Source organism: Phyllobates terribilis, unplaced genomic scaffold (assembly GCF_046119375.1).
Source record: "Phyllobates terribilis strain yellow unplaced genomic scaffold, ASM4611937v1 Scaffold_12__6_contigs__length_324123572, whole genome shotgun sequence".
In the NCBI taxonomy this organism is placed as follows: Eukaryota; Metazoa; Chordata; class Amphibia; order Anura; family Dendrobatidae; genus Phyllobates; species Phyllobates terribilis.
The window spans coordinates 303,383,963-303,397,173 of record NW_027362772.1 but is presented as its reverse complement, the minus strand read 5'-3'; the positions used below and the strand labels follow the sequence as shown (position 1 = coordinate 303,397,173).

The 13,211-nt window shown below is 48.3% G+C and overlaps 1 protein-coding gene across 4 annotated transcripts in view; it reads right to left on the bottom strand.

The window, feature by feature from the left end:
• The window catches only part of CLSTN1 (calsyntenin 1), a 90,250-nt gene that overhangs the window by 36,674 nt on the left and 40,365 nt on the right, over positions 1–13,211 (bottom strand). For all 4 annotated transcript variants that reach the window (XM_073657289.1, XM_073657291.1, XM_073657290.1 and 1 more), the window contains 7 exons: positions 9,856–10,051; positions 7,905–8,113; positions 6,482–6,631; positions 6,116–6,301; positions 5,401–5,649; positions 3,640–3,761; positions 1,424–1,586 (listed from right to left, as the gene is read on the bottom strand). In XM_073657289.1, the coding sequence (XP_073513390.1) occupies positions 1,424–1,586; positions 3,640–3,761; positions 5,401–5,649; positions 6,116–6,301; positions 6,482–6,631; positions 7,905–8,113; positions 9,856–10,051 (1,275 nt within the window). The remainder of the gene's footprint in view (positions 1–1,423; positions 1,587–3,639; positions 3,762–5,400; positions 5,650–6,115; positions 6,302–6,481; positions 6,632–7,904; positions 8,114–9,855; positions 10,052–13,211) is intronic.

Here is a 13,211-nt window from a genome sequence, read left to right as displayed (position 1 = left end):
GCTACAGCGGATCATTCTCCCTGGCTTTTCGGCATGTGCGGTCAGATGGATTACAGCGGGGGTATACCTTCGGACAGGTGAGTATAAGGATTTTTTAAATTTTATTCTTATTTTTACACCGGGACACAACTGGAGCAGAATACTACTCTCAACATTGTCCCTTGCTCGCGCTGATCGCAGCTCAAGCAAGGGGACAATGATTAAGGTAGCGTTCAGCCCCCGGCGCTTGGGAACAGCGCTAACTGTACAAGGATTCCCAGGTGCCAGTAAATGTGATCCTAATGCGGCACACGGTTGCCACACAGGTGCACACTGACATGGATATCTCCAGTATTGGTTTTTCCAGTACCGGAAATATTCGGATGTGTGAAAGAGCCCTAACAGAGGACGCGCGGCCGAGGGAGCGACGGCTGCGGCCCGAGCCCAAGTCTATGTATAAGGCAGAAAACACACGCAGAAGCCGAGACAGACACAACATGGCCCAATGTGCATGGTAATGACGCCATGAATAGCTCATCAACTACTGGCATCCAGTGTCCTCAGTAACCACAAGGACTCATTGTCCACCATCTATACCAGATCGAACTCTGCGCCCCCCAGTCAGCAGATTAAGGGGGCACAGCACCTCATCACCATCACTTCAATCCACTCATCAGTGAAGGTGCTGAAAATGGGACCCCCCACAAATTATTAGCCGATTCTAATAAAAGTCTATGCATTTTCTATTTATGAAAACCCCTTTAAATGACTCCTGATTAAAAATTTCTGCAATTTTCTTATGCACTTTGTCTTTCAGTTGCTCAGTTTTTTCTCTGCTTACTGTCATTGAATGGGAACGTACTTGATTTTTCAGATGCTGAATACCCGTCCTGATAACATCCTGCTCACACAGCTGCAATGCTGGTGGAAAGCGAGCTCGGGTACACGTGCCGGGCTGCGTGGCAGCGAGGGCAGGAAGGTGTCGGGGAAGGATCGCAGCACCTGAATGTAAACTAGCATTGCTCCACTCAAAAAAAGAATATAAATTTTGAAAATCATGGGGACGTGAAGTGCAGAGTAGATCACAATGGAGGAGCATGTGGTGGATCTCAATACATATTAGAGAGATAGGTAATAAGAAGTCACATGGGACTGACACCCTGTATAAGGTCAGTGGTCTCCAGCAGGATGCCAGGGCTTGCTGAAAGTTGTAGTTTCACAGCAGCTCTCAGTCACCGCTTGGACACTGCTGTTCTATATAATATTCCTTAAAGGTATTTAGCTTTCAGAGTCACCAACACAGAAATCAATAGAAAAGCAAATGAAAAAAATGCGTAATGCACAATACGATGTCTTCTACATAGAAGGGGCTTCGGAGACGTCACTGATCGGTCTATGAGGGGCTTCACAGACAGCCACCACAGATGACAGACAGGACCCTTACCTTGCCAGCAGGCGCCGACCACCAGCTGAGTGTCCAGTTTAGTGGGATGTAGCGGGTAATCCTCCGTCACGGTGAAGGGATCGTATGAAACGCCATCGACATAGAGCGTGACGGTGGGTAAGTCAACGGTCAGGACATAGTGATGCCATTCCTTGTCACAGGCCTGGGGACACAAAAACATGAGAGCTTCATTCATTTCTTATTCGCCCTCCAGGTCCTCTATGAGAGGCATGAGAAAATCACACAAACCACAACATTCCCGCATGAAGCTACATTTAAAAGGAGATGAAAAGCCGAGAAGCAAACGCAGCATTTCTGTATGTCAGGGTATGGCTGGCTATCCTCAGTAATCTCACCGCTGCCTCTACTCACACTGAGGTTATGTGAATGGTTTAAAGGCGTTGACCGGTCGCAGTAGAAATATCTGCAGTCAGACTGACAAATTGTGACTGTGTGCGACTTTGTGGTCACGTGCCGAACAGTCTCTCCCGGCTGCTCTCAATACAAGAGAGAAGTGCAGGAGATTTGTTGGCAGATGGCCGCAAGTGTGCAAATCACATACATGTGGTGAGGTGACCGCCCGCTCGCACGGGGAATAAAGGGGAATCCTGACAGCATGCGCACCACACACTGTCACGATTCAGCAGTCACTGCAGACTTGTCTTCTGAGACTGGACGACTGCTTTAATTACCAACTTCACACACTAGAATATAAGCTTAGGGTACAAAAAAAAAGCCTCGGTCCTCAGGGTTAACTACACAGTGTCACCTAAACCCGGTGACCTGATCAGGGGTGAAATCCTTTAATCACTCTTAATTGAGGCAATCAGAAGGGGTTTTACTGTCTTCTACCTTTATAGCTGTAGCCGGTAATAATCCGCCGAGCACCGGCTCTAGCGCTGCGCCGGTCACTTACACAGGACTTTTCCCAGTCACCACGGTTTTGTGATACTTTAGAATTGGGACCCTAAACGGCCGTTGTGAAAAGGGGCATTGGTCGTAGTTATCGGAGCCAATTATTGAGAAAAATATGATCATCACATGTCAATCTTCAACAGAGCGGTATGAGAAGGTCCTCAATGAACCGAAACTCAGACTGACCTCCAGGCCCGCTGCTGACATTCGCACCACTGGGACAGGTACAGCGGGCACCAGAAGGGCAGAACGGCCCGGCATCTGGTTACACTGAAGACATGAAGTCTAGAACGGTACAAGCTGATCCTACTAAGGAGTGGCACAAGGTCACATTGGCTTCTGACTGCAGCCCCCCGGGACGGATAGTGTAACCACCAGCATCCAAGATCTTCAGTAATGAAAATATCAGAACCAGGCGGCCAGACGCAATGTACTGCCATTCTGTATAGTCAGCGGGGGGGCAAGAAAGGCTTCACGTGCTATACCTGCGTCCCCCAACAAGCATGCAAATTGTTCCTTCATGTCCTCACCCACTAACTGGAGCTGAGAATTAATCCTTTAATTTTAGGCAACATGAGAAACCTGCTTTTTGGTTACTTAACTCTTTAGTTTCCCAGTGAATGCAAATCACCTACGGTACACGTAATTGCAGCCTGGCCGTGGGAGGGTTTGCAGCGCACACACCACGTGTCGGGCTGTGATTGAGCAGCGCTGCAGGAGCCGCGGCCTCTCTAAATATTGACAAAGAGCCTCTTGAGCTGACACTAAATTCCTGGTATTTCCCCTCGGAGCTGCGCTCTGCAATGTGACAAGGAGGCTTGTCTACAAGTGTTTACTGGAAATCATGTAAGAAGAGACCCGCGCCGCCCCCCGCAATCTGCTCCAGAAGCAGCGACAGCCGAGGGGAACATGCAAGACGCAATGTCTGGAAGGAGACGGGTTTTGTAGAATGATTTTTCCTCAGTCTTAAATTTCAGAAAATGCCAAATTTAGAGAAGAAAACGTAACGGTAGAGAGAATTCATGTAGGAATTGCTCCTTCGGAAATTCTCTGGTATAAGAGGAGCGATCTGATGATGGTGATGATTAGAGGTTTCCGTCTGTCCTGCAGATTTCCCCCCTCAGCTAATAGTGGTAATTTTAGCTATTAACACCCAGGGATCGGTCTTGGAGGGATCCAGTAATACACTGCATCATGTGCGTCTAGGCCGGTGGACGTGTCCTTGGGCCGCACGTTGCCCGCCTTGCACATGTGCATGTGGCGGCATCCACATAGCACAAGACATAACAAAAGCCCCGTACCTGGTTTAACTTCCAGTGAAACTCTGCGGGTTTGTACGATTTCTCCTCGGTGGGTTCTTGTCGGAACAGGAATCCCAGCTTGCAGTTGTGAACGTAGAGGGAGTAATGGTGTCGATTCATATCTAGGCAGGAAACAGAAGTCAAATGGCAAAAGATCAGTGAACAGCGAGGAGCGAGTAAGTGACTGGCCCTAAATCCTGCAACACCATAATGCTCATCAGATGGGAGCGTCACTGTGCACGCCGGGTTTATTCACGGGCACGGGAAGTAATCGTATAAATGGAATAAAAAACAAAATTTGCTCCCCTGATGCAATTTTCTAAATGGTGATTAGTCAGCTTCTAATCCTACAGATAGTGTAGGAGCGAGCGGCGAGCGATACCGGATGTGGATCAGAACGCGGCGAGCATCGTATATGTGAATGGTCATGAAGAATCGTTACTGCGATCGCCGACCCCCCACAGCTCGTGTGACTGTCGGCAGCACGTTCCCTGATGAGATGTGCTGCTGACAATTCGTGATTCTTCCGTCTACATGAAGGATGCAATCGGCTGACAAGTGACCGGCCACACGGGGGGATGATCGGTAATGGGCGCTCCTTATTATTAGCCCGGGTGAAAAGGCCTTCAATAACCCGACATAGGAAAAACTCATTTCCCCTTCATCAGTAAACCCCATTTTGGAGCAGTTTTATGACCACTTCTTGTGTAAAAGATCTGCCTGCAAATCTATGAATGCAGCCGTGGAATATGATACATTGGATAACTCAGGATAAGATCGGTATTGCTATGTAATTATGGAATTATCAAGTCGTTGTACAAAAAAAATTATTGTCAGCTCCTTGTTAAAAATTATTTGCCTCATTAGCAGCGTGTCAATCACCTTACAGGGGTTAGAGGGAATTTATTCTACTTTCCACGGATTGAGTCTCATGCAGCTGATATCCCACAGAGACACAAACAGAGCTTGGTTTTCCTTATTTGTAGTGAAAAAAAAATAATTAAAGTCTATTAATGGAGGGCAGGGATCGCATGGGGTCACGTTTCGCTTCCCACAGACAACAGGGCTCTGTGCTCCTCCATTAATGTGCCATCAGATCAATGCCTCCTCTGTGCCGCTGCTCAGGTGGAGCCATATCCAGCCTTCTGCTCCTCTTCCCGGCACTGCAGATAATGAGCGCGAGCAGCTTTCTATCCGCCCACGGACCATGAACGCTGCTATATGGTGCACACGCCAAACCAGCAATACAGCAAACTGCATAAGGATGGGTGACACAGGCGTCACAGCACTGATCAGTGAGAAGCAGCATTTCCTTACGAGCTATGTCTATGTTCGTGGTGTAACTCAGGGGGGTCATTTTGCAAACGTAAGAAGAAGTCGATAAGGCGGTTGCTGGCAGATATAATGTCACCCGAATAGTTGCTGCATTGCAGTATCCCGGCCTCTGATGCTCGCAACTCGTCATGGAAACAGAAATCAATCCATGCTATATGGCACATCAATAAGCCGGAGCCTGGATGGATCTGCAAATACATCACTACAGTATGAGGTTACCACGAGCTGCCACTATGCTGTACTTCTGCCTGTGCTTCCCACCTGGCAGGAGACGTATTCAGCTCTATATTATCAGTGGTTGTAGAACTACAAGTCTCAGACAGCTACAATCGTCAGAGACTGACGGATATAATTTCTGCACCTAAAGCAGAGTGACGTCCCCGATTACAGACATCATATATAGGGGGGGGGGGGGGGATCCAGTACCTGTCTTGTCAGAATTACACAGGATCGTCTCCTTGTCGCGTCCTCCCGGCCCGTGCCTCATCCACACGGATATAACAAATGGCTCCTTGAGGTCAGCAGTAACAATCCCATCGGGAACCTTCACGGCTTGTGTGCCATTGAACTCAAACACCTGGTCACTGTCGTGGCCGTTGTCGGTGGACAGCCCCACGGTCCAGTTGGCAGAGTTACTGGGAGAAGGCAGCAGCTCGGCGGTGCTGGAAGAAGCACCTAAAATAAAGAAAATAATTAGTAAAATGGCAATTAATAATGTCACATCTGAATTGAATTAAATGCGATCATTTTAATGGAGACATAAACTAAATGATATGCAAGTTACTGTTCACTAAAAGCCGAGCAATGTCCTGAACGAATGGGAATACTGGGGAGAGGGTTAGATAACGGCACAATCGCATCTCGTCCCGGGCGTCTGCTGGTACATGTGACCATGCACGGTTTATGGATGAGAATAGTGCATGTAATGCAGCTCCTGCATTATTATCGGCGATGCAACTGAGCTGCAAACGGACCCAATCACATCCTCAATTTGTAGACGGGACTGGGACGATCGTTACAACGACCATCTGAACCCGGACACACCCTGCTGCCCTGTTTGTAGATGTCATACAAGTGTGAGATCTCAATCCACCCAGAATTTAATTATCTGACCCTAAAATCATAACACAATGGCTCCTACCGCATAGCCTGTGAATAGACTTCTCCGAATAGGTATCTCTGTCGCAGCCCTTGCCGATGTGACTGGTTTCCAGTTGTATTGTGGCCTGAATGGATGTGATGGGCTCATCGCATGTCTCCAGATGCATCCCAGGGAACAGCGCCAACGACCCGGTGCCAGGCTCGTACTCTATCCTCTTACTCCAACCTGCAACAACACCAGAGAAACTGCTCACAGTACCGACCCTCGTGTCCTCCGATTTTGCAGTATGTCGATGCAGCAATGTTCCGTTTCTCATTTTGGTGCCAGAACGACAAGATTGTGCCAAGTTTCTCAAAACTAAGACGACCCAGCAGTGCAAACCAGGACTTCCAGGAAATCACCCACCTTGCCAACTCGCTTTACATGTCGGTTTAATGTTGATCTTCACCAGGATGTCCTCACTCGCCCGCTTCTTCCCGCAGTCATAGGCGGTGACCGTGAGCTTATACTGACGTTCCTTTCCATAATTCAGCTTCTCTGTGTTCTTGATATAACCTGAGGTAGAACAGAAAATGAAATGTAAGGGCTCGTGCAGACGACTGTACAAAAATCAGAACAGTGCTACGCGTCGTTTTGACCAATGTTATTCTATGGGGCCGTGCACATGTCTGATTCTTTTCCTTGGACCGAGTGGTCAGAGGAACAAAGAATCGCAGTATGCAGGATTTGCCTCAGAGAATCGAATGACACCCGCCCATTCATTTCTATGGGTCAGTGGAAAAAAAAAATCGGACCGCACTCAAATGACATCTGAGTGTGGTCTGATTTCCACAGATTGACAGAATGGAAAAGATGGAGAATTTTTTTTTTATTCTCCACATGCTATAAAACCAGAGCATACTCTGATCAGCGTGCGGTCGGTGCCATCAGAGTGCGGTCGGTGCCATCAGAGTGCGGTCGGTGCCATCAGATCAGAGTGCGGTCGGTGCCATCAGATCAGAGTGCGGTCGGTGCCATTAGAGTGCCATCAGTTCAGAGTGCCATCAGAGTGCGGTCGGTGCCATCAGATCAGAGTGCCATCAGAGTGCGGTCGGTGCCATCAGATCAGAGTGCGGTCGGTGCCATTAGAGTGCCATCAGAGTGCGGTCGGTGCCATCAGATCAGAGTGCCATCAGAGTGCGGTCGGTGCCATCAGATCAGAGTGCCATCAGAGTGCGGTCGGTGCCATCAGAGTGCGACCGGTGTGCGATCAGGGCACGGTCAGGGTGTCATCAGCATAATCAGACAAAAAACGGTTGTGTGACCCCGGCCTTATAGTGATCATATTATCTAACACCGGAAATCAAACCAAGATAAATGCAGAAGTCTTATACTTCTCAGTTGATGTCTTTTGTCTTACGACAAGTTAACTGGTTTTGGAGTCACCTTGTTTCATCTTTTTATATACCTGTATTACATTTGTTGAGTTGATCCTCATTTTTTGGTTACTTGAGTTTACTTTGTTTGTCAAATTCAATACAAACTGATTAAACAGAAAAAAATCTGCACCAAGATTCCAGACATGTACATTGTATAGGATTTGTGACCACTTTATTTGGGTTCCTGTCCCCGGCAAACCTATCTCAGAAGACTGACAACGTCACTCCAGATCACTATAATCCACGTGAGTTTTAGGAAGTGTCATGTGACTCTACGGCCAAAGGGCGTCCATAAAACAGAGGGGGCACCACATAATAAAGGGGCTCACCACTATGGACAATCTGTACGTGTAAGAAGGACAAGGAGACCTGGAAGAACTGAAAACTGGATCTTGTGATCGGGCGCTTACCATCTTTGTCAACGGTGAAGGGAACATCGGGGGTGACAATGTCATAGCTGCAGATCTGGCTGAACTGCGGGGAGCAGTCGGCATCCACAGCCTCCACCTTCAGGATGTTGTCGTATTTCTTTCCCTCGATGACGGTGGCCTTGTAGGACTTCTCCTTAAACACCGGCGCGTACTCGTTCACGTCATTCACTTGGATGTGCACGGTTGCCCTGCAGCGAGGTAAAGAACATTACTGCCATGAGATCAGCTGCACCGGAACTTAATGCAGGACGTCTAATAACTGGGAAAGAGCCTCCGAGGAAGGGGTCCCACTGGATCCCTCCAACACGAAATCTTGCTGCGGAGATCGCACAGCCAGGCGCTGACAATATTATTAATCTTTGTAAGTAGAGCAATGCAACACGTAAACCCCAGGAAAAGAGCTGTACAACCAGGAGGGGCAAAATAATGCCACACAGCATGCAGGTGCCAGTCTGTGCAAAGGGGTATCACTATAGGGGGTGCGCACACGGCACGATTCATGAAAGCCAGTACTATAAAAGCATATCAGAAACCACGCACCAGCGGTGATCGCTCGTCAGGTCTTCGTTATTTCAGATGGCCGTACCCAACATATAACTAAAATCTAAGGAGTAACGAAATATCTGTATTTTGGGCGCTTTGTTGGCACTTTAAGGTGCCCGTTATTCAATGAACAAACGTGTCAGTAAGGCCGAATACAGACAGACATGACGCCGGTGCCGGCAAGTGAAGTGAGCAGAGCCGCGTAGTAAATTATGTGCATAAATTACTTTACATGATTCAGAAAACGACCTTTAAAACATTAATGACAACGCAACAGGTTTTATAGCAGCTGCTGAAATATCAGCATCACGTCCCCCATTAATTATGCATGGTCACTTTATTTTACAGTCGGGGATGGGGCCATGATGATGACCCTTCCACGGATGGAAAGAGAAGTATCTGCAGGCGAATGTCAGACTCCTGCCCCGCTGGTCACTGCAGCGATGGGGGGCACCATGGGGGGACGACCCCTTCTAGGCTCACAGGTAGGAAGCCAGCTGACACGGGCTAGCAGAGGTCCATCATCATGTGGTCACTTTACTCTGGCTGAGCCAATATGTCCATTACAGACAATATATCAGGTGCCGCTCTGCAAAGGCTCAAAATCCTGTCTGTGCCCAATATGGTGGACCTAGGGGTCCCCGCTAATTCATAGGGGTCCCCGCTAATTCATAGGGGTCTTTCAAAGACGCTCAGTTTCTGGGCAGCAGATATGATGGCCTGAAGTCTTTTCTTAGGCTATGTTCACATGCATTTTTATTTCCCTGACTAAATTTGAGAACTGCAGCATTTTTTTAATCTTTCGGCGTTTTCGCAGCTTTTTTTCATTCACAGAAAGCAATGAAAAAGTGAAAAAAAAAAATCAGCAAAAAATAGCTCAAAACAGTTTTTTTGCTGCATCTTTAGGGAATAAAATGAACTTAATTAAACATGCGCTGTAGAGAAAGCACACAGGTAATCCACACCAAAAAAATGCATCTAAAAAAAACACTGCAAAAACTGCATTATTTGGCTGCAGAAAATGACAATGTACAAACACTGCAATGTTAACATTCCTTACAAAAGGTTCCTGGTGGCAGGAGACAGAAGATATCAGAGCATGTCGCAAATTCTTAAAGGTTTTTTTTATTTTTTTAACCAAAGCTACCAGGGGAAACCATCTGTCTGAGCGGATGTGATGACATCTCGACTAATGAAGCCAATGACTGGCTGCAGGGTCGGGACATCTGATCGAGACCACCGGAGTGGCAGCCCTAGAACAGAGGGGGCCGGATCCCAGTGGCAAGTATGGCTTCCAACTAGTATCTTTAAAAACGAAGACGTTTTAGGAATCTGGTAATGTTAGAATCACACATTCATATTTTTGGGGGTTTTCTACCCTTCTTACTTGTGCGATTTTTTTGCATTCGAGCCGTCTGGTCCTTTGCCGCAATCGTAGGCTTGAATGGTGAAGGTGTAGTCCTTCTGTAATTCGCAGTCCAGCTTCTCGGTGGAGCGAATCACGCCCTCGCCGGTGGATTTGTCCACCACCATGGCCTCGAATGGCACGTCCTGGTCGTGAATCTTAAAGCCGCAGATCTCTCCTGGGAACATCACAAGCAAATATAAAAAGACGGGGGGAAAAAAAAAAAAAGAAATTAGAAGCTGAAACTCGTCCACGCTTAACCCTTCATCTGCTGTGTCCCCCTTAAAATTGGGCAACCGAGCAGAAAAAAAAAGGGTTAATATTGTGCAATCAGTGGAAAGAAATATCAACAAAGGATATAGAGACATAACTAAAAAGAAGAAATAAAATATGACAATTTGGCAGCCAGGGGGGTGTGAGGGTCTGTGGACAAGGCAGAAGCACTGTGCTTTAATAGATGGGGTGAAGTCCGGGTACTGCTGTTATCAGAAGCAGGCGGCTGCCTCTCAAGCAAGTTCAGTATCTGGCATCCATTCATGCAGGAATACAAGGAGAGAAAAAATAAAATAGAGATACATATGTAGACAGGCATTTCACAGGAGTACTTGAGATTTGCACTAAAAAAAAAAAAAAAGAAAAAAAAAGAAACAGAAAATAAATAAAACGGCATGCAGCCGAGGCGGCTGGTGGGCGCACGCCGGGGGGCTAGGGCTCTGCCAGGCAATTGGGCAGAAGGTTATAAAGCAGAGCTGGATGAGAGATGAGGAAGCATCAGCTCCACCGATTCATGGCGAGTCTATCACCAAGAACATTGGTTTCATAGGCCCGGATATAAAAAAAAAATATATATATATATATATATAAAAATAAAATATAAAGACAGCAAGTCATAGGATGAAGTCTTCCTGTGCAATGAACCTGGCTAAAATTAGGGAATCAAATGCAAAAAAACTCATGGGAGAAAATAGAAATATCCGTAGCTCAGACATCCATTTCAAGAGGCCGCGGAAGAGACGGTTTATAGCAGCAGCAGCCTGTACAGGACGCAGGTCGCTCGGTCCTACGCAGGTCCTCAGACTCCTCCTCGCCAGCTTTATGGAAATGTCTAACATCGGGCGGCTGCCGGAGGCCTCGGAGCTACTTCAGCCGTCTTATAAAGAGACAGAAGAGCTACGTGCGCCATCAAGAGCATGCTGAGGTGGTACTACAAGTCCCAGCATAGAATGGCAAGACTTGTAATCCTGCAACAGCTGAAGAGGCAGTGATTGGTCTCATGTGATGAGGAGACCATGGAGCGGCTCCTTCTCATCCCACTTCTTCCAGTATGAGCTCCCAGTATACAGGTGGTGCTGAATGCCCAGGGCTGTGAATGCAGCGAGTGCAGGGAGATTATACTGGACCGACTGCATGCGGTACTGATACTGGTACCGCATGGATGTGAATGCGGGGGATGGGCTCCATGCGGTACTGATACCGCATGGATGTGAATGCGGGGGATGGGCTCCATGCAGTACTGATACTGGTACCTTATGGATGTGGATACTGGGGGATGGGCTCCATGCGGTACTGATACTGATACCGCATGGATGTGAATGCGGGGGATGGGCTCCATGCGGTACTGATACTGATACCGCATGGATGTGAATGCGGGGGATGGGCTCCATGCGGTACTGATACTGGTACCTTATGGATGTGGATACTGGGGGATGGGCTCCATGCGGTACTGATACTGGTACCTTATGGATGTGGATACTGGGGGATGGGCTCCATGCGGTACTGATACTGGTACCTTATGGATGTGGATACTGGGGATGGGCTCCATGCGGTACTGATACTGGTACCGTATGGATGTGAATAATGGGGATGGGCTCCGTGCGTACTGACACTGGTACCTTATGGATGTGGATACTGGAGGATGGGCTCCATGCAGTACTGATACTGGTACCTTATGGATGTGGATACTGGGGGATGGGCTCCGTGCGGTACTGATACTGGTACCTTATGTATATGGATACTGGAGGATGAGCTCCATGCGGTACTGATACTGGTACCTTATGGATGTGGATACTGGGGGATGGGCTCCATGCAGTACTGATACTGGTACCTTATGGATGTGGATACTGGGGGATGGGCTCCATGCGGTACTGATACTGGTACCTTATGGATGTGGATACTGGGGGATGGGCTCCATGCGGTACTGATACTGGTACCTTATGGATGTGGATACTGGGGGATGGGCTCCATGCGGTACTGATACTGGTACCGTATGGATGTGGGTACGGGGGATGGGCTCCATGCGGTACTGATACTGGTACCTTATGGATGTGGATACTGGGGGATGGGCTCCATGCGGTACTGATACTGATACCGCATGGATGTGAATACGGGGGATGGGCTCCATGCGGTACTGATACTGATACCGCATGGATGTGAATGCGGGGGATGGGCTCCATGCGGTACTGATACTGGTACCTTATGGATGTGGATACTGGGGAATGGGATCCATGCGGTACTGATACTGGTACCGTATGGATGTGGGTACGGGGGATGGGCTCCATGCGGTACTGATACTGGTACCTTATGTATATGGATACTGGGGGATGGGCTCCATGCGGTACTGATACTGGTACCTTATGGATGTGGATACTGGGGGATGGGCTCCATGCGGTACTGATACTGGTACCGTATGGATGTGGGTATGGGGGATGGGCTCCATGCGGTACTGATACTGGTACCTTATGGATGTGGATACTGGGGGATGGGCTCCATGCGGTACTGATACTGATACCGTATGGATGTGAATACGGGGGATGGGCTCCATGCCGTACTGATACTGATACCGCATGGATGTGAATGCGGGGGATGGGCTCCATGCGGTACTGATACTGGTACCTTATGGATGTGGATACTGGAGGATGGGCTCCATGCAGTACTGATACTGGTACCTTATGGATGTGGATACGGGGGATGGGCTCCGTGCGGTACTGATACTGGTACCTTATGTATATGGATACTGGGGGATGGGCTCCATGCGGTACGGATACCGTATGGATGTGGGTACGGGGGATGGGCTCCGTGCGGTACTGATACTGGTACCTTATGGATGTGAATAATGGGGGATGGGCTCCATGCAGTACTGATACTGGTACCTTATGGATGTGGATACGGGGGATGGGCTCCGTGCGGTACTGATACTGGTACCTTATGTATATGGATACTGGGGGATGGGCTCCATGCGGTACGGATACCGTATGGATGTGGGTACGGGGGATGGGCTCCGTGCGGTACTGATACTGGTACCTTATGGATGTGGATACTGGGGGATGGGCTCCATGCAG